Source organism: Eumetopias jubatus, unplaced genomic scaffold (assembly GCF_037043125.1).
Source record: "Eumetopias jubatus isolate StellerSeaLion01/CBP00866 unplaced genomic scaffold, mEumJub1_p1.0 scaffold_3, whole genome shotgun sequence".
Taxonomy (NCBI): domain Eukaryota; kingdom Metazoa; phylum Chordata; class Mammalia; order Carnivora; family Otariidae; genus Eumetopias; species Eumetopias jubatus.
In genome coordinates, this window is record NW_028274809.1 from 103,594,968 (window position 1) to 103,615,627 (window position 20,660).

General features: G+C 43.4%; 1 protein-coding gene across 1 annotated transcript; it reads right to left on the bottom strand.

Moving 5' to 3' along the window:
• Positions 1-2,034: 2,034 nt before the first annotated feature.
• Positions 2,035-12,781, bottom strand: NIFK (nucleolar protein interacting with the FHA domain of MKI67). Its single transcript, XM_028101365.2, has 7 exons — positions 12,622-12,781; positions 11,536-11,673; positions 6,786-6,894; positions 4,762-4,973; positions 3,765-3,830; positions 3,554-3,628; positions 2,035-2,789 (listed from the first exon to the last, which is right to left on the bottom strand). Exons 1-7 carry the CDS (start codon positions 12,724-12,726, stop codon positions 2,601-2,603), a joined length of 894 nt encoding a protein of 297 aa, XP_027957166.1. The 5' UTR covers positions 12,727-12,781; the 3' UTR covers positions 2,035-2,600.
• Between the last annotated feature and the right edge of the window lie 7,879 nt (positions 12,782-20,660).

The following is a 20,660-nucleotide window of genomic DNA, read 5'->3' on the forward strand; positions in this document are numbered from 1 at the left end:
TGGTCCACAGGATGCCCCATGACATAGTTCAGTTTGGGCCACGCGATTATTTCTGCCTATGTAGTGAAAAAAAAATCATATATACTCAAAACTATACACACACGCTTCTGGGTTAAAGGATAGCAGCCGCCTGCATCAGTCACTGCATGGGGGTCGACTGCTCTGGGTCACCTAACCTGGGTCAGTCCTGGAACAAGAGATGGCCTTTGTGGCAGGACAGCAAGGGTTTGGAATTCCTATGAACACAGCCCATCTGGATTTCCAGCTCATGCCACTGATCAGCCAGGGTTCCAGTTTCCAGTCACGGTGACCAGTTGCCTTGGACATGGTCACACTCTATCCCAAATACTGCCGGCAACAGAAAAGCTCCTTTCACTGGTTTGTCCACTTGCTCCCCTCTCTATGGCAAATATGCAGTCTGAAAGGTCAGACTCTAACCGAACCTTGGCTGTGCATTCATTCCTTTTTTCCTTTAGTTCTTTGCTGATTACGTATAATAGCAACACATACTTTTGCTTCCACATACTCAATTGTTTATCTTCCCATTAAAAAAATGCATTTTTTACAGTCATGGTCATACTTATTGTAGTTTTGAATTGTACCCTCTTTTTACCTTATTTGCTCCTATCACTACAAAATTTTAGCATTTTACTGGCAGAGACTTCCCACTCAATTCATCTGGTTTTACTACAAAATCTGAAAATCAAAATCACAATCAAAATCACACATTAATGAATTTTCTTGAAGACCCTAATCCACAGGAAGATACTCTTTTAACCACAGAATTTCAGCTCTATTTCTTACAAAAAATACCCATAGCCATGACATGCTAAAGATGGATTCATCCCCACCCCCTGCCCAGCTCCCGGGCACATTTAAAACATAATTTACACATTAAGTGATGAATGGTACCATGCCTAAATGGGGCGGACGGGCAGCAGGCTGGGAAGAGGGAAATATTCAACTCATCTTGCTACGTATACATGTGAGTTTGAGTGCATATGCCCTTTGGAGAGAGAAATGTGAAGCCGCAACGACATACTTCCCTGGTGCTTTCCCAGAAGGGGAAACTAGAGGGACATCCAGACCCAAAGTGGAGAAATGGTTCAAAAAGGTAAAGTTGTTATTCACTCAACAAACACACACTGAGCATATTTTTTTAAAGATTTTTTTTATTTGCCAGAGAGAGCGCCCAAGGGAGAGAGGCAGAGGGAGAGGGAGAAGCAGGCTCCCTGCTGGGCAGAGAGCCCGACATGGGACTCGATCCCAGCATCCTGGGATCATGACCTGAACCGAAGGCAGATGCTTCACCAACTGAGCCACCCAGGCGGCCCCATACTGGACATATTCTGTATCAGGTACCATTCTAGAGGTAAAATTTGCTTTCTGCACTTTCTGTTCTTACTACACTTGAAACAAATTCTCATTTACATTTTATATCAGGACACGTAGTCTAGTACCTCATTATTAAAGATTTAACAAATACTGGAGGAAAAAATGTTCCATGGCAATGGGCATTTTTAATAAATCTGGATTAGCTAAACGAAAACACATTTCAAGGGTATTAGAAATTTTAAAATAGCTGAGAAGCAAAAAAACCTATTTTACTTCAAGACACGAAAGTCCTTACAATGGAATATTACTGAGCCATAAAAAAGAACAAAATCCGGCCATCTGCAACATGGATGGAGTATTATGCTAAGCGAAATGTCAAAGAGACTGACAAAGACAAATCCTACATGATTTCACTCATGTGTGTAATTTAAGAAACAAATGAGCAAAGAAAGAAAAAAGAGGCAAACCAAGAAACAGACTCTTAACAAGAGAACAAACCAATGGTTACCAGGGGGAGGCAGTGAGGTGATGGGAGGAGTTAAGTGATGGGGATTAAGGAGGGCACTTGTGATAAGCACCAGGTGCTGTACGGAAGTGTTGAATTACTGCATTGTACACCTGAAACTAATATAACACTGTATGTTATACACTGGAATTTAAATAAAAACAAAAAAAAAAGACCTCCAAGTCCCACCTGCATATGAATGAATTACAGAAAAAGTTTATTTGCTGGTCACTGATTTCTTGAAATACAATTCCACATCCATGATACAGACACAAAATGACGGTTATTAAATCTTGCTAACCCACCAAAACCTAACTTAACATGGTGAAAGTGATCACATATACTTCTCTCCCTTCAGGTAATGTAACTTCGTTTCAAGCACACGACTGAAGTGCCCTTATGGGTTAAAGATGCACACCTAACAAACCATGTAGGTCGTCAAGCAAGATTTTATTTTATTTGATGGTAACAATGAAACCTGCAGTAAATGGTGACTTTCCTATCCAGGCAGAGTAACTAAAGACAGCTATGAAATCTGCACAGAAAACTAGAGACCAGGCCAAAGAGGCAGCGTTCGCCCGACTCCTGCAGGCCAGGCACCCACGCGTCTCAGCAAGGGCAGGTCAGCCAGCTGCAACCACTTTCCCTACTGACTTGAACTGACAGTTTGTCCTCCGAGAATCTCGTCAACAGTTGCACTCCACTGCATCTAGTTAAATACAAAGAATTACCCCTCACACTAAAATCGCATTTTTCAGAATCACTGATTGCTTTTTCTTCGTCTTTTTTTCCTCGAACGTGTAGGTGTTTGAGTCTCTTGTGTTTCTTCTTTCACACCAGGTACGGGTTGTTTGAAAACTATTTCGTTATCTTGATCATCAACGTTCATTTTAGCCACTTCAGATTTTCGTTTCTCCAAAAACGTTGGCGTGCAAACTGGTGTGGGGCCCTGGATTTAACAAATAAAAGATTGTAGTACAGAAATATAGGAAGGTTTCAGGAATGAGTTTACCTCTCCTCTCCCCCATACCACCTGCCCTGTATTTTTATAAGTTGCCCTGTATTATTTTAGGCTTGCTTACCCTTTTCGGTGATGCAGCTGCACATAATAGGCTCCATTATAGGCCATTAGGTAGAAAACTAGACTTACATTTATAAAGATAGTGGCTTCATTTCTCCCTACTGACTTAGTCACTGAAAGGTAAACAATGCAATAAACTCACAATAACTTTTGCTAACCTCACTGTATCTGCTAAATCACCAGTAAGGATTTACCAAAACAATCACAAGGTGAAATTTGAAATTTTAGTAAAGTGACAGCAGCACGAACTGCTTTTCCTTTTTTAAAAAATCTTTATTGGAGCACCTGGGTGGCTAAGTTAAGCGTCTGCCTTTGGCTCAGGTCGTGATCCCAGGATTCTGGGATCAAGCCCCACATTGGGCTTCCTGCTCAGTGTGGGGGTCTGCTTTTCCCTCTCCCTCTGCCCCTCCCCACAACTTGTGTTCTCTCTCTCAAATAAATAAAATCTTTTTAAAAAATTATTTACTCATTTATTTTAAAAGTAATCTCTATAACCAACATGGGGCTCAAACTCATGATCCTGAGATTAAGAGTCGCACACTCCACCGACTAAGCCAGCCAGGTGCCCCTGCTCTTCCTCCTTCAATCATTTCTAGAATACCTCATTTCCAGAATATTGAAGACAATTTTACCTGGCTCTCCACAGTCTTCTCAGGAGTGGTAGGAGTACGTGAAGCCTTTTTCTTCTTCTTTTTCTTTGATAAGACCTTCAATAAATTTTAAGGGACTTCATCAGTCTGCATATTTATCAGCAATAGTAGTCCCGAATATATTTCCCCATTTATCTTTCCCTACTACCTGGCATGTGATACGACAAATAGATACAAATAAATAAAATTTTACCTGGCTATTTGCAGATTTCTGAAGCCCAGTATTTGAAGCATTTCTTTTGTCCTTTTTATGTAAAATCTTAAATAAACAAAGAAATAAACTGGTAGTCTCACACATTTACATTTTTAACTTACCATTAGAGCCTTACACATATTATCAGTAAATCGTCCCCAAATGACACAGCATTTCAATTAGAGGGGCCTCCAACTAAGGAATGGCCACAGGCTGTAGAGGTTGAAGTGGGGCCAAAACCTGGAGCTGGCCACACAGAAAGCTGAATCAGATATGTGAACTAGAAGACTGTGAAAAGGCAGGCCCCAATCTGGCCAAATTCAGGATTAGATCATGAAGCAGGGCCGCTTTCGACAAAGCAGTGAATGGGCTACTGGAGAGGCATTTCTCACATGCCTGTTTTCTAGCCTCACTGTCCCAGCTCCCCTGTGGTTCCCAGAGGTACCAGGGCCTGTTCTTTTAACACCTACTGAGAAAGAGTGTGTTTGGGATTTGAGCAAAAAATTAACAACCAGGAACTGGGCCCAGGGAGGGTAACTCAGTCTTCCAGGTGCTGGAAAACCAACTGAGCCACCCAGGCACCCCGAGCTAATCCCTTTCAAGAGTTTCCTCTTCTGTATGATGGAGATAATAGGATCTGCTCTAACAAATTTTAGAAAGGACTTACAATGCAGAGGCGCCTGGGTAGCTCAGTTGGTTAAGTGTCTGCCTTCAGCTCAGGTCATGATCTTGGGGTCCTGAGACTGAGCCCCATGTCGGGCTCCCTGCTCAGCAGGGCGTCTGCTTCCCCCCCCACCCCACAACTTGTGTGCACTCTTTAATAATAAAGAAATAAATAAAATCTTTAGGGGGAAAAAAGAACCTACAATGCAATGTTTCAAAAACATGATAAAACTGGGCTGGACACTTTATGTATAAAACCCACGTTATAACTAATGAGGTATAAAGCCCACCCCCAAGAAAAAATACAAAAAACATTTTGTGAAGGCATATTTACCAGTGAAGGAAAATCATAATCAATTCCTTTTTTAGCTAATTTCTTCCTGAGTAATTTTTCCTTCTTTTTAAATCGCTCCTCCATCTGTAGCTTTTGAAGAAGGGTCCGATTCTGATTATACCGTTTCACTGCTGGGTATGATGGCTTTTTAAATGGAACATGCCACTCTCTAAAAAGTTCTTCGTGTACTTTTTCGGGTGGTATAAAATGACCTGTATTTAAAAGAAAGAAGTTTTCTACCAAGTGGGAGGGAGAAGATTTCAATGTTTCCACCAGTGTCATTCCCACATCATAATCAAGATGACGTCTCCCATTTTACATGGAGAAGACAAAACAATAAAGTAGGAACCTAAAGGAAAGGCATACAGCCAACAATTATTAAATAGCTATTGATTAAATGCTAAGAACTGTTCCAGGAGCTAGAAATATGTAAGTGAACAAGATGAGTCGTATAAAGGAATGTCTTGGTGGCGTCAAGTCTTTGGGGTTCCTGAAGCTACCAGAATCTCAGGCTGTGCGACCTGCTGTAGCACAAGGAAATCACTTTCCACCTCATCTCCTCTGCGTCTCTCTCCAGGACTCAGCCAGCTTACCGCTTATCTCCAGCTCTCTGCTTAAGGGCCCTTTTCAGGTTTGGAAGAACACTGGAACAATATGCAAGGCAAGCCAAAACTCTTGGCATCAGCCCTCAACCAATGAAGGATAGGGAGTTGATAGATAAATACCCTAGTTCCCCTGCCTGTCAGTCGGAATAATTCTGTCTTCCCGTGTTACCCAGCAGGATGGAGCCCAGCTGCCTGAGAAGTAATGTGCTTGCTAACACACCCTCAATGACTTCCTTCTCTCACTTCTCTACTCCCTACCAGTATTTTCCTGGGCTCACCTCCGATATACACTACTTCCATTCAAAAAAATAAAAAAAGACAATGTGGCTAATCTTCTATTTGAACTCGTTATCAGAGTTCAGAACTTTTTCTGTGATCTTTCAAAGTCAGGCACAGCACAGCACTGATCCTACCCATGTGGTCCCCTGACACATTTTATATTTGGCCCATTTCCTCTTGGAAAGAACCATGCTTTCTATGTGTGAAATGAACCCGTGACCTCATGAGGCCACTGGGATTCTCTCTCATGGCAACAGGAACTGAGAGAGAGAGAGAGAGAGAGAGAGAGAGAGAGAGAGAGAGAGAGGCAGGCTACTTGGGCAGCTCATCAGCTACATGAACAGATGTGTGTGGCTTGAGCACTTGGTATGGTCCACACTCTACCATCAGCACAGAAAAGCCAAAGTTAACTCTGCCTCCGGAGGCACAGAGCTCCAGACAGGGATGCTCTGGGAACGCAAAGTGGGCAGCTCCACTTTCTGCAGGATGAACTGATCTGGTGTTGTCTCCCCTCTACTCCTTACGGTTTCTCCCGTGAAAGAGTTGCAGCCAATGTCATTTAGATGGACTCTCAAACAGGATTTCCTGCCTTTAATGTTATCCTATCTAGAATCTATTTGTGGCTTCCCACTGCCCTCAGGATATATTCTAAACTCCCAGATTTTTAAGGCTTTCAGTAACCTGACCTCCTCTCATCTCTTGCTGTTCTCCTGACATTCCTTCACAGGCACGTAAGCACTGTTAGTCACCTCTCGGTTTGCACTTGCTGTCCCATCAAGCCAGGGATGGTAATTCCTTTCCCCTGGCTCACTCCTACCTAATCTTCAGGTTTCAACTTAAATGATACTTCCTCAGGGAAGCCTTCTGTAGCCCATTAGGGATGGGTCAGCTGCTCTTCCAATGTAGTAACTTGTCTCAATTCTTAGCATAAAAACAGCTCTCACTCTGGAAGATTTTAAAATTCCAGCCGGAATCGGCCTAGAAAATGCACTCATATCCTTGCACTTAAATACTTAAGAGAATCATCCCAGAGATGAAGTAGGACTCCAAGTAGCTAAGCACTTTGTATTTCACAGCACAGCCACCCACCAGCAGCAGGCATGCACCACGCAATCCCACCGGTAAGAGAAAAGCACTTACACTTTAAGAGTCTTTCACCAAAAAGGTAGTTGTTCATTGTATCAGCAACTATCTTGGCAACATCTTCAGATGCAAACTCCACAAAGGCATAGCCTTTACTATTACCAGTCTGTAACGGAAAACCCGACAAGAAAAAGTAGAATGATTAAATTCTAACTGGTCATGAAAGTCCTAAAATGCCATTAATTTAAATAATGTAAATTAGCCCAAGTAACATTACAACACCCTTAATTCTAACTTCAATGCACAGTGCAGGGACTCTTACGGGAAGAGAGAAGATCCGGGGTGCCTGGCTGTCAGTAGAGCGTGCAACTCTTGATCTCAGGATTGTGAGTTTGAGCTCCACACTGGGTGTAGAGATTACGTGAAAATGAAATATATTAGAAAGAAAAGATCCAAAATAGTCGGAACATGCCACTGATTTTGAGGTATTCCTAGAATTTTTATTACCTGACAAATACATTACTACTGCAGCTGGAATTTACCACATGAAGGAAATCTGGTAAGGCCCACAGTCCTTTACTCATTACCAATTTCATTGATAGTCACTTTATTCATGTATTAACAATGCCCAGCGGATAGGGTGATGTTTTGCAAAGAATGCAGATAAATCTAACTCTCACTTTATACATAAGAACTGGGAAGAAACTAACTCCTCACTATTGCCAAGCTAATCAATAAAATAGTGTGTTCATTTTCATGTTTACTAATGACTGATCATCTTCCTAACTGATGGTAAAGGGATGCTGCCAACATCTTATGAAATGCACGTCCCAGGTTCCTGCCCTCAGCACCACAATATAAAGTGAATTTTCTCACCTGTCTTAGTAACAAGAGCATGGGTTTTAGTGTAGAAAATGCCCAGGTTTGGATCCTAGCTGTGACAGGTAAGTAACATTATACCTCAGTTTTTCATTCTATTAAATGGGGACAAAATAACCACTCTCACAGGGTTGCTATGAAGAAATAATTCATAAGCACTCCACACAAAGTCTGTCAAGGATGCAAATGTTCCTGTAGGGTGGCAGAATATGCCATCCCCAAATATGCTGTGTTGGCATAAGGATTATGTTGAGCTGAAAGCAACTGGGAAGTAGTAGATAACAAAAAAAAGCCCTTCACCCCCCACCATTTGCCTAAAAGCAGGACATAAATTTACAGGGTCCCAGCCAGAGAACCTAGGAGGGTAGAAAAAAACAAATCTTTCTGCCCTTACAGTTCTAATTATTAGTAACAATAGGAATATTTCACAATTATGCATTAAGCATATCTTTGGATATGGATCAAAACTGGTGATACAATTATGGAAAGAGGAAACCACTCAATGACCAGGAGGCTCATTTCTAGCACCGGCAATGACACTAACTAGAAACTTGGACATGCCCTTTATTTAGTTATCTGCCACAAGAGAATTCTGGTAAAAATTTGTTATGTCCAAAAATTCTTTATAATCCTATCTCTTAATAGGGAGGGGAAAGACGGTGGAGTGGAAGAGACATGCTCCGATATTCAACTTACTGTACCACATTATCAACTGACATAAGCCTTCTGAAAAGGGATTTGAAAATACACATCAAGTGACTAAAACAAAGAAACAAAAAACCGAAACTAAAAAAGCCAGGACCGCCTGCTGGCTCAGTTGATAGAGCATGTGACTCTTGATCTCAGGAATTGTGAGTCTGAGCCCCACGTTGGGTATAGAGAGTAAAAAAAAAAAAAAGGAAAAAGAAAAAAAAGGAAGCCAAACACTTTTATCTATCTTACCTAGTAATCCCAGAATGTTGGATGGAAATACTGAGCAAACAGTCAAAATTGGGGTGAGTGGGGGGGAAACGGCACCTTTATTATGCAACAACAATGCTGGAAATGCTAAATTTTAGTGCATCTCCTTAAGGAGCAAGCTTTCTATAAGACAACTGACCTGAACTCTTCAAAAAAGCTAATGTCAAGAAAAGCAAAACATGGGGTGCCTGGGTGGCTCAGTCGGTTGAGCGTCTGCCTTCGGCTCAGGTCATGATCCCAGGGTCCTGGGATCGAGCCCCGCATCGGGCCCCCTGCTCTGCGGGAAGCCTGCTTCTCCTTCTCCCACTCCCCCGCTTGTGTTCCCTCTCTGGCTGTGTCTCTCTGTCAAATAAATAAATAAAATCTTTAACAAAAAAAAAAAGCAAAACAATTAAGCAAAAATGGCAAGAAGATTGTTCTAGATATGCTGAAGAGCCAGAACCAAATACAGTGCATGAACCTCGACTAGATTCCAGAATGGGTAGGGAAAAAATAACTAAAGACATTTTGGGACTACTGGGGATGTATGCAGATGAACAGTACATTATAGACTATTATATTGTGGTTATGTAGTAAAATGTCCTATTCTTAAATTTATGATGAAATATTTAAGTGTTAAAGTATTATGACTAACTTTCTTCAAAAGGCTCAGCAAAACAAAAAAGTGTATGTTCTAGAGGACAAGTAGAGAGATGAAGCTAATGTGTCAGGATATTAATAACAAGTAAATCCAGGTGACGGGCAGGGATGTTCATCACACTATTATTTCTACCTGCCTGTAGGCTTGAACATTTTCTAAATATAAAACTGAGGAAAACAATGACTATATTGCAATCTGGGAAAACATTTACATAGTAATATCTCAGAAAAAGCAGGAAAAAGTTCTCAGAAAAGACAACAATAAGGGCAAAACATATGAACAGGCAATTCATAGAAGATGGAGTTCTAATGGCCAACACACACATAATGATACTAAATGTCACAGATTAAGGTAAATACAAAAACCATGAGCATTCTATACTCAGTGACTCTGATGATATTCTGTAAAGCAGTAATTTTCAAACTGAGAATGTGACCCTTAAGAAGACAACAAAATCAATTTAGGGGGTCAGAAAAGCATTAAAAAAAAAACTGAATAGGAAGGTTAAGTATTGCCTCATATGACTTATTTCAATTATGTTTACGTACGTGCGTATGTGTGTGTGCGTGTGCAGGCTTGTACTGTAAAACTTATTTCTTATAGTGGGTCCAAAGTCTGAAAAATACTATTCTAGAAAAATATGCCTACACTCACACAAAGAATGCTCCTAGCGGTTGCTAGGAACAGAGAAAAATTGTAAAAGCAAAAACACAAAACCAAAACCCTAATGTTCAATAAGATGGATAAACTTATTAATATATTCAAGCAAAGGAACATAGTGACAATGAATGCACTAGAATTTCACAGATTAAGTTCTAAACAGATTGTTAATGAAAAAACGGAGTTAAAGAATGATAAAATATAGACTTAAATATACAATGTATATTCATTCATACATGAACACGTAGTAAAAATTTAAAAACACAGAGTAATGAAAAGCACTGGATTCATGAATAGTAATTTCCTGGACATGGGGAGGAAATGAAGATGATTGGGAAGGGTACAAAAGGGACCTCAAGTCTACCTATAATTTATTTCTTAAAGAACAAAGATCTGAAACAAATAATGAGATCAAGTTGATATCTGATAAAAGTGAATGGCGGATTACCAAATAGCCACTAAATACTCTAGCAGACTTTAGGATGTTTAATAATATCTCACCCACATAATTAGCAACCATTATAAATAGACAGATGAAAAAACAAGGGGAGGAATACAGACAAAATGTTATTTTGGTTAGGATGGAAGAGATACCAGGGCATTTTTAATTTAAAATCCTCTTTAATGCTAACATGTTGCTTTGACAACATAACTTAATATCTGATTTTATGACAACTAGCATATGATGGATGCATACCCTATCCCCACATACCAAATCAAATATAAAATTTAACTTTGATAAAATGTGGAAAAATTGTATCAAGAAAAACAGATTCCAACAGTGAGAGGTCTACCGTTACAACCAAAAGTGGATGTGTGCAGGCAAGAAAATAAAGTGGCCACTCCTCTATTTCAGAAACAAACCAGGGCGCCTGGGTGGCTCAGATGGTTGAGCGTCTGCCTTTGGCTCAGGTCATGATCCCAGGGTCCTGGGATCGAGTCCCGCATCGGGCTCCCTGCTCCTTAGGAGCCTGCTTCTCCCTCTGCCTCTCTGTCTCTCATGAATAAATAAATAAAAATCTTAAAAAACAAACAAACCAACCATACAAACTTTTTCTTTATGAGGAGGTAGGTACAATATAACATTTATAAAGGGTTTACTGTATCAGGTATTGTTCTAAGAACTCTACATTTGTTACATTGTTTAATCTTTGATTATATTCTCCTAGGAAGTGGATGGTATTTTATTCGTATTTTACAGACTAGAAAACTGAAACATAGGGAAATTACGTAAATTGTCCAAGGTCACACAACTAGAGACCCATACAGCTAGGGCTCAAACCTAGGTGGCCTGGCTTTAATGCCCTTATTCTTAACTACTCACTATACAAACCTCTGCTATTATAGGGATGCCTGTGACAGAGGCTGATACAAGATGTTCATACTTGCTCCTCAAACAGAAGTTCATGTATACCTACCTGGCTTAGTAGCCACAGAATAAGTATGAATCACTTATCAGGATTATCAATTTAATTTGAGGATTTGGGGCAATTTTAATAGTAAAACTAACATTTACAGTAACACTGACTTTGCTCTTTTCAGTTTCAGGTTCTAAATTTTACCCACCCCCCTTTCTAAAACGAACTGTGACAAACAATAATATATGAACACACTCTGTAAACTATCAAAACTTACATACTTGTAAGGAACAAAGCAATCTAATCTTACCCTTTTACTTCTAGACAGTCTGAATCTTGTAACAGTGCCAAACTGGGAGAAATATGCCCGGATCTGGGTTTCGTAAAGTGCTGGAGGTAAGTGGCCCACATAGATTACTCCAGGAGTCAGTTTTTCTTTCTCCTGTCGCTGAAGACATACAGACCAGGTAAACGCAAATTTTAATTAAAGGAAAAAAAAGAATCACACTGCAACAAAACCTGCAAAACCCTTATCTCTCAGTCCAAGACAAAAGATCAAAAACCTGCCCTGTATTTCCATTTACAGAATAGTAACTGAGAAATTAGCTGTTTAACCTCTGACCTCCCAGGAGGACAACGGTCAAGTGGTGGATTGTCTTAGCCTGTACTGCAGCACCCGGCACCCTGTAAACGCTCAATAACTACACGCTGAATCAGTGGACAGGCAGGTAAATCTCTGAACACATCGTTTTAAATCTTCCGGCCCAACTCCACATAAAAGTACCCTTCAACTTTGCTTGCAGATCACCGTTGACTCACACCCACCTAACCGAACAATTTCAAGACACTGTCCTTCACAATGCCCACCAACCAACCTTTCAGCACCCCACTCATCATACCCTTACCTTCCATAACAAGCACTTTTAACTTTTACAAACATGTATTTTATGCTAAAGAACAAGGCAAATATAAATTGATGACAGAGGCCCTAGTCAGTAAATGGAACTCGGCAAACCTTGCCTTTTAAGAACTCCAAAATCACCAACCAGGAGAACAAACCTCCCAAATTCGGGGGCAAAGCGGAGGAATGGCAGCTCTAACCTGAGGATGATTTGCGGTGTAAGAGTCCATTCCCAACAGCGGGCCCTCCTCTTGCATCACCCGGTTACCTCCCCCGTATTTCCATAGGAGGACCCTAAGGCCTACACGGCCAAACCCCATCTCCCAATCAGCATAACCCTCTCAGTCTCGGGAAGACCCTGGCCTTCAAGCTTGTGAGGTCTGCGGCCCACCCTGGGAGACGCTGGAAATAGCACAGGTGTGAGGAGGGCGAGGGAACAGCACGCGGACCCGTCTGCCCCCTCCTCTCTCAGTCCGACCCGCGGTGGCTGCTCACCTGGGTTGCGCGTCGGCGAGCCTGCGCCACCTCCTTCTGAAATTTGGCCTCTTCCTGCGGATTCAGCGACAGGAACGGCTTGGCCGGGCCAGCAAAGACCGCCATGGCGACGGCCTCCAAGCCGAAGAGCTCCACGCGGCGCCGCCGGAAACGGCCAGCTCTCAGCTCACCCAAAGCGGAAGTGGAGGCGGGAGACATGCGCGGTGAGGCGCGAGGACGGGGCATAGGGCGCCGGGGGCGGGGCGGAGTCAGGGAGGGGCTGGAGCGAGCTCAGGCGCCCCCTGCTGGCTGGGCACCGCTTGGCCTCGCTCTTGTTCCTGCCGACTGTCTAAACCCGCGAAAGGTTAACTTGCTCATGCTTACCTTGTGGCCAGCCAATTTCAGGGAGAGTTTTAAAAAATAAAGCCCCAGGGTGCCTGGGTGGCTCAGTTGGTTGGGCGACTGCCTTCGGCTCAGGTCATGATCCTGCAGTCCCGGGATCGAGTCCCGCATCGGGCTCCCTACTCAGCGGGGAGTCGGCTTCTCCCTCTGACCCTCTTCCCTCTTGTGCTCTCTCACTCTCTCTCTCTAAAATAAATAAATAAAATTAAAAAAAAATAAAGCCCCAAACAACATCTGTGCCCTTGAGGTCTTGCCAATCATTCTTTATTTATTTTTAATTTTCTTTCTTTCACACACTCATTTTTTGAGGCCTTACTGTGTTCTTGTGTTGCTGCCCTTAGGGAGCTTAGAGATTGGGGAGGTGGAAAATAATGTTTGTGGTGGGCTTGGTGCAATGAGAGATTTAAGAGCCCCGTGGGGTAGAGACATGCTGGGTGACCAAGGAGGGCCCCCCAGAGTGGGTGGTATTTGAGTAGAGGCCTGAAGGCTGTAAGGAGCCATGTGTGAAAACCTGGAAGCTCCCCATGTAGGTAGGGGGGACCCCATGTGCACTGTCCTTAGAGCTGGAAAGAAAGAACCAGCCAGTGTGGTTGGAGCTCAGCCAGTGAGGGGTGAGGGGTGAGGGGAGAGGGCCTGGCTGGAGCTCCAGGTTTGAAGCTTGGGTTTTATTGTAAACACAAGGCAATGTGAGGGTTTTTCTGTTTGTTTTCCTTAAGATTTTATTTATGTATTTGGGAGAGAGAGCACAAGCAGTGGGAGGAGCAAAGGGAGAGGGAAAGGCAGACTCCCTGCTGAGCAGGGAGCTGGACACAGGGTTCGATCCCAGGACCCTGGGATCATGACCTGAGTTGAAGGCAGAGGCTTAACCCACTGAGCCACCCAGGCGCCCCTGTTGTGAGGGTTTTAAGCAAAGAGGGTTTTAAGACCTAACCCTCTGAACTTAGGACTGACCTCCTGAACTCAAGAAACTCCTAGAAGCTTCTGGGTGTCGATCTTACTTTTCATCTTTTTTTTTTTTTTTTAAGATTTTATTTATGTATTTGACACAGAAAGAGAGATAACGAGAGCAGGAACACAAGCAGGGGGAGTGGGAGAGGAAGTAGCAGGCTTCCCTCTGAGCAGGGAGCCCGATGTGGGGCTCGATCCCAGCACCCTGGGATCATGACCTGAGCCGAAGGCAGACACCTAACGACTGAGCCACCCAGTCGCCCCCGGTCTTACTTTTCAGAAAGGAACTGACTGCTGGAACAGAAGAAACGTTTGAAGATGATGCCTGCACAGATGATTCAGAAAGTGCCTCAGCCTCATTATAATGGTAAAACCCCCCTCTGAATATTCATGCCAAGGCCTAATAAAAGGCACCTGCTTCTCCTTGTTCAGGGAGTCAAGGCTTTGGAAGTCATTCCCAGCAATTTCCTTGTTTGTACAAATAAAGTGACCTTGTGATGCAACCACCTGGTACATTTTCTGTCTATAGCTCACCAAGGAGTGGACTCCCAAAGTTGGTAATAACACTACTCTAGTAAGGGTGGAGGGTGATTGCTTGTCTCAATAGTGCGGCCTCAAGAAATGTCACCCAACAAACTACAAAGTTGGTCTGCACTCCATTCAGGACCACGTGATCTGAAGCTGTGAGGGAAATTTTCTTCCTCCGTCCTTGTGAGTGGCTGTCACTTCTGCCACATCCTGCCCTGTGCTAGATTTAACATCATGCACACCTCCAAATCCAGACCTTGGGTGTGGCGATGACCTGAGTGAAGCTGGGTGGATACCTGGGGGCTGGGGGCAGGAAAAGTGGGTTGTGGGAGTGGCCAGAAAGTCCGGGATCCCTGTGAAAGTCGCTGAGCTGTTGCACCAATCCCCTCCTCCATCCCAGGATCCTTTCTTGCCCTTCAGAATGGGGTGTGAGTCATGGTGTCCTGGGTCCTGCAGGGCCAGCAGTCCCCATCATGATGCCCTCTTTCCAGCCTGTATTCATCATGTTTCTTATTTTCTGTATTTTGTGATGTTTTGACATCTTTTTAAAAAATTTTATTTATTTGCCAGAGAGAGAGAGAGAGCGAGCGAGCACGCAAACACAAGGGGGTGGGGGGGTGAGAGGCAGAGGGAGAAGCAGTCTCCCCACTGAGCAGGAGTCCAATGCAGGACTCGAACTCAGGACCCTGGGATCATGACCTGAGCCAAAGGCAGACGCTTAACTGACCGAGCCACCCAGGCGTCCCTAATGTTTTGACATCTTAAAAAGCTTGCTGGCTAGGGAGAGACCATCTCTCCCAGAACTAGCCAATTCTTAGAGATTTCAAAAAGCTCAGCCTGGAGCACATCTTTCTTATGCTGCTTCTTTATCCAGCTCATATGCCAAGTCAAGATTTTAGCCTGACCCTAAATCATGCCATGGCCAGGTACCAGCCTAAAGTCCCTTAGGATTAATCAAGCTACCCAGTCCTAAGCTGGTTCCCCTGCCGTGCTTTGCCTTTCCTGCAGAAACCCCCATAAAGGCTCTGGCTCAGGCTTTCCCTCAGTCCTGCTTCTGCCTCCTGACTAAACCTGGTGCTTCCCCATGTGGTCCCCTTCAGGGCATGGTGTGCCCTGTCCTCTTGGAAAATATAAGTGCTAAATTCTTTCAATGACACTGACCTCTCCATGTTGTTGCTCTGTCATCTCTTATAAAATCCTGTGGGTACAAATGAGACAGAGCCTGAGGCCCGTCTCCTATTCTCCGTCTTTCTCTGATTCCCTAACCCCTTTTCCTTGCTCTTTTTTTTTTTTTAAGATTTTATTTATTTATTTGAGAGAGAGAGAATGAGAGATAGAGAGCGCGAGAGGGAAGAGGGACAGAGGGAGAAGCAGACTCCCTGCTGAGCGGGGAGCCCGATGTGGGACTCGATCCCAGGACCCTGGGATCATGACCTGAGCCGAAGGCAGTTGCTTAACCAACTGAGCCACCCAGGCGCCCCCTTTTCCTTGCTCTTGGACTGTGGCAATGACACCCAACCAGTCTTTGGTTTCCACCCCTTTTTGCCCTTCAAAGAACCTTGCAGGAGTGCATCACCCCTTACATAGTTTTCCATGCTATTAGCAGAGGTATAATTTCCCCCTGAAATTAGCCTAGAATGTTTGCAGTGTTAATATTCACATTGGGAAGATTGCAGCCAAGTTGGCTCCTTCAGGCTCTGGTGGGCAGGGGAGTGGAAATTAGTTTAATCTCTCCGGGTAGTGATTTGGCAAAATATATCAAGAACTTTAAAAATAGAACCTATTAAAATTGATTTTAAATCTTGATAAGGGCTTACAACGACGTTTATCACAATGCTATTTATAACAGAAAGAATTGGAACCAAACAAAATAGCCTTTGATAAGCAACTGACTGGGTTAATGAATATGGCATGCACATTCCACAAATAAAATCACATGAACAATGTCTACATTTTAGGGGCACCTGCATGGCTCAGTTAAATACCTGACTCTTGATTTCAGCTCAGGTCATGATCTCAGGGCCATGAGATCAGGCTCTGCACTGGGTGTGGAGCCTAAGATTCTCTCTCTCCCCACCACCCCAAAAACACATTTACACATTAAAACAGAGTGTGATGGTTACAACTGTACTGCAGGGCAATTTGGTAAAGGTGATTCATTCACCACATATCTGTTGAGTGTTTGACAGGCACTGAGAAAAGTTCTCAGTAGAGTGAGGTGATGGGTAATTCAGCCCACCTTAGGAGCATACTCTGCTTTCACTATGTAGAAATAAACAAGATGGAGACAATTTTCTAATAGAATGAACACTTCTATAATGTAAATCTATAAAGCACTTTTTTAAAAAAAAGATTTTATTTATTTATTTGACAGAGAGAGAAGGAACACAAGCAGGGGAGTGGGAGAGGGAGAAGCAGGCTTCCCGCTGAGCAGGAAGCCCGACGCGGGGCTCGATTCCAGGATACTGGGATCGTAACCCAAGCTGAAGGCAGATGCTTAATGACTGAGCCACCCAGGCGCCTCTCTATAAAGCACTATCTTTTTTTTTTTTTAAAGATTTTTTAATTTTATTCATTCGAGACAAAGATACAAAGAGAGAGAACATGAGTAGGGGGAGAAGCAGACCCCCCGCTGAGCAAGGAGTCCGATGCTGGGCTCGATCCCAGGACCCTGGGATCATGACCCGAGCCGAAGGCAGACGCTTAACCATCTGAGCCACTCAGGCGCCCCTATAAAGCACCATCTTAAGAATTATAATCTTACGATGTTTCAATTTGAGTTGTGGGGGGATGGGTGAAATAGGTGAAGGGGATTAAGAGGTACAAACTTCCAGTTATAAAAAAAATAAATTATGGGGGTATAAAGTACATCATAGGGAATATAGTTGATAATATTGTAATAACTATGGTGACCGATGGTAACTAGACTTACTGTACACCTGAAGTTAATATAATATTGTATGCCAACTATACTTCAATGAAAAAATGAGCTTATAGGGGCGCCTGGGTGGCTCAGTTGGTTAGACGACTGCCTTCAGCTCAGGTCATGATCCTGGAGTCCTGGGATCTTGAGTCCCGCATTGGGCTCCCTGCTCGGCGGGGAGTCTGCTTCTTCCTCTGACCCTTCCCCCTTTTATGTGTTCTTTCTCTCTCTCTCTCTCTCTCAAATACAATCTTTTTTTAAAGATTGTATTTATTTGACAGAGAGAGCACAAGCAGAGGGAGAGAGAGGGAGAAGCAGGCTCCCTGCTGAGCAAGAAGCCCGATGTAGGACTCGAGCCCAGGACCCTGGGATCATGACCCGGGCCGAAGGCAGCTGCTTAACCGACTGAGGCACCCAGGCGTCCCATCAAACAAATACATAAAATCTTAAAAAAAAAATGAGCTTATAGGGGCGCCTAACTCTTGGTTTTGGCTCAGGTCATGATCTCATGGGTGGTGAGACTGAGCCCCATGTTGGGCTCTGCACTCAGGGTAGAGTTGGCTTGGGATTCTGTCTTCTCCCCCCGCTGGCCCCTCCCCCACTGGCACTTGCACGCTCTCTCTCTCTCTCTCTCTCTCTAAAATAAATAAATAAATAAAATGTTTAAAAAAATTACACCACTTCGGGTTATTGTGAAAATTCATAAAGGGAAACCTCACTAAAATGGGATTGGGAGGTTTGAGAGGGAGAGCTCTCCTGCCCTACCACTGTAGTCAATTGCAAGTCCAATAGAAAGAGACTGATCTTACATGTAGATGCTATTTTACTACTCTAGTAGGAGGAAGAAAGGCTTTCCTCCCCTCCCAACTTCTCACTTTCCTCTACAAGAGCATTCCTCTCCTTTGTTCTTCAGATTTGCCTATAGTTTTGCCACAGCTTGTTTGTCCTGGATTGCAATTCTCTGTCATTCCCCAACAAACCCATCTTTTGTTGGTAAAATAATCGGCAGTTTTATTTTTAAGGTTAACATCATGTACTTAAAAGCACTGAAAGCAGGAAATATTTGCACAGCTATGTTCATAGCAGCATCATTCATAATAGCCAAAAGTAGGAAACAAACCAAATTTCCACTGAAGGATGAATGGATAAACAAAATGTGGTATATACATAAAGCAGAATATTATTCAGCCTTTAAAAGGAATGAAATTCTGATACATGGTACAACATAGATGAACTTTTTTTTTTGTGGTTGTTTTTAAGACTTTATTTATTTATTTGAAAGAGAGAGCGAGAGGGAGAGAGCAGAAGCAGTGGGAGCAGCAGAGGGAGAGGGAAAGGCAGACTCTCCACTGAGCAAGCAGTCCTGTCCAGGACTGGGTCCCAAGATGCTGGGAATCATGATCTGAGCTGAAGGCAGCCAGTTAACCGACTGAGCCACCCAGGTGCCCCAGAACTGATGAACTTTGAAGTCATTATAGTAAGTGCAATAAGCCAGTTACAAAGAGACAAATACCTTATGATTCCCCTTCTATGAGGTACCTAGAAGGGTCAAATTCATAGGGACAGAAAGTAGTCCTTTGCACACATTTATAATTCTCCAAACTTTTAGAGATAGGTGTTGTTAAGTCTAACATGACAAATGAGAAAAGACACTCAGGGGCTGCTTAAAACCACTTAGATTTCTTGAAAAAAGTGATTTGGTCGACTCTTTATAAGGTAACACGAATATCCACTTCACAGAAGTATAATGAAGATACAATGTCCTTCATGTAAAGTTTTTGAATAACCTCTCACACAAAGCAAACACATTTCATCTAGTTGAAATAAGTAATCATTTTAATTCGTTTGGAGAGTGCAGCCTACCGTGGATTGTATACACTTCTGGACATGAGAGACTCCCATTTCCAGAAAAGCTCCATTTTCCTTTCTACAACAAATGGCTAATGAACACTTGAATTGGAAAAAAAGGACCAGTCCAGGGGCTCCTGGGTGGCTCAGTAGGTTGAGCGACTGACTCTTGATTTCCCCTGGGGATATGGTCTGGGGGTCCTGGGACCCCAGGCTCTGCTTGAGGATTTTTTTTCCCTCTCCTTTTGCTCCTCCCCCCTGCTCGCTCCTGCTCTCTCTAAAATAAATAAATCTAAACAAATAAACAAAAAACTTGGACTGGTCCAGAAGCAATTGTTTCACAACCAATTGTTCCTAAAGTCAACGGAACCATGAGCTTCCCAATCATAAGACTCTTGGTTGTGGACTTTCCTTAGACGCAATAGTTAACGTAAACCAAGAATAGCATCGTTTGTCAAGAACAATAGAAGTAGTCATCACCGTGTAACCAAAAGCGGCCTAGCCCTTAGCCTGTTAGTATAAATTAACATTTTTTTTTCCTTTTATCAAAGTCATGTGGTGCCCCTCCCCAAACCAAACAATTCCTTGCTTTCACCCCGCAGGCGGGACACTTTTTTGGCTATTGCTGGAGTCTTTGCTCACCGAATTTCAATTCTTTGATCTCAAACGCTCATTTGGCTCTCATAGTATCTATTTAAAGGTTGACAGAACGCACACATACACATTTCTATTTGTAGGGTAGATGTACGGAGTAATACGACTGCAAGGACAAGAAATCATTACAGCGCTTGCCTCAAGGGGAATTGGGTTAAGGTTGTTAGTTGAGTGGAAGAGAAACTTCCCACCACACACGCTTAAAAAATTCATATAATTTAAATAGATTATAGTCATACAGGGAAAACGTTAAAAAAATTTCGCTCGCAATCCATCCCCTACTCTCACGGTCCTACACACTTTTATTTCCCGTGTGCTTTTTGCAAATATGAATGCAGTTTTTCCTGTTTCTTCACGAAAATTGCAATCTCGCTACAGTTTTCTGCACCTGGGTTTTCACGCACACTCTTCAGCATTGAACCATTTCTCGCCCTCACTTCCCAATCAGCATAACACAAATACGTAAGCTAAGAGCTGCGCTCGCTCGCACCACCTCCAAGCCCGCCCCGCCCCCGCAGGCCCACGTGCCCCGAGGGACCCTCCGCCCCACTTCGCGGGCTGTTCCCCGCAATGCCTGTCCGAAAAGTCCTCAGCTGGAAGCCCCACCCACTCCTTTCTGCCCCGCTCTCTGGGCACGTGCGTCGGCTCCGGGATAGCGCTCCGGAAACGGCGGGCGGCACATCAGGCAGCACGGCAGACAGCCCGGTATTCTGCGCGCCGCGGACCTCGGAGGGCCCCAGCGACGTCCGTAGCGCAG

Excerpts from the sequence above, each read along its gene's own strand:
- NIFK (XM_028101365.2), bottom strand. The coding sequence starts at position 12,726 with ATGGCGGTCTTTGCTGGCCCGGCCAAGCCGTTCCTGTCGCTGAATCCG. Across the intron at positions 3,831-4,761 it reads ATTATGATTTTCCTTCACTG|ATTTTACATAAAAAGGACAA; the intron begins GTAAATATGCCT and ends TGTTTATTTAAG. Across the intron at positions 3,629-3,764 it reads AGAAATCTGCAAATAGCCAG|GTCTTATCAAAGAAAAAGAA; the intron begins GTAAAATTTTAT and ends AATTTATTGAAG.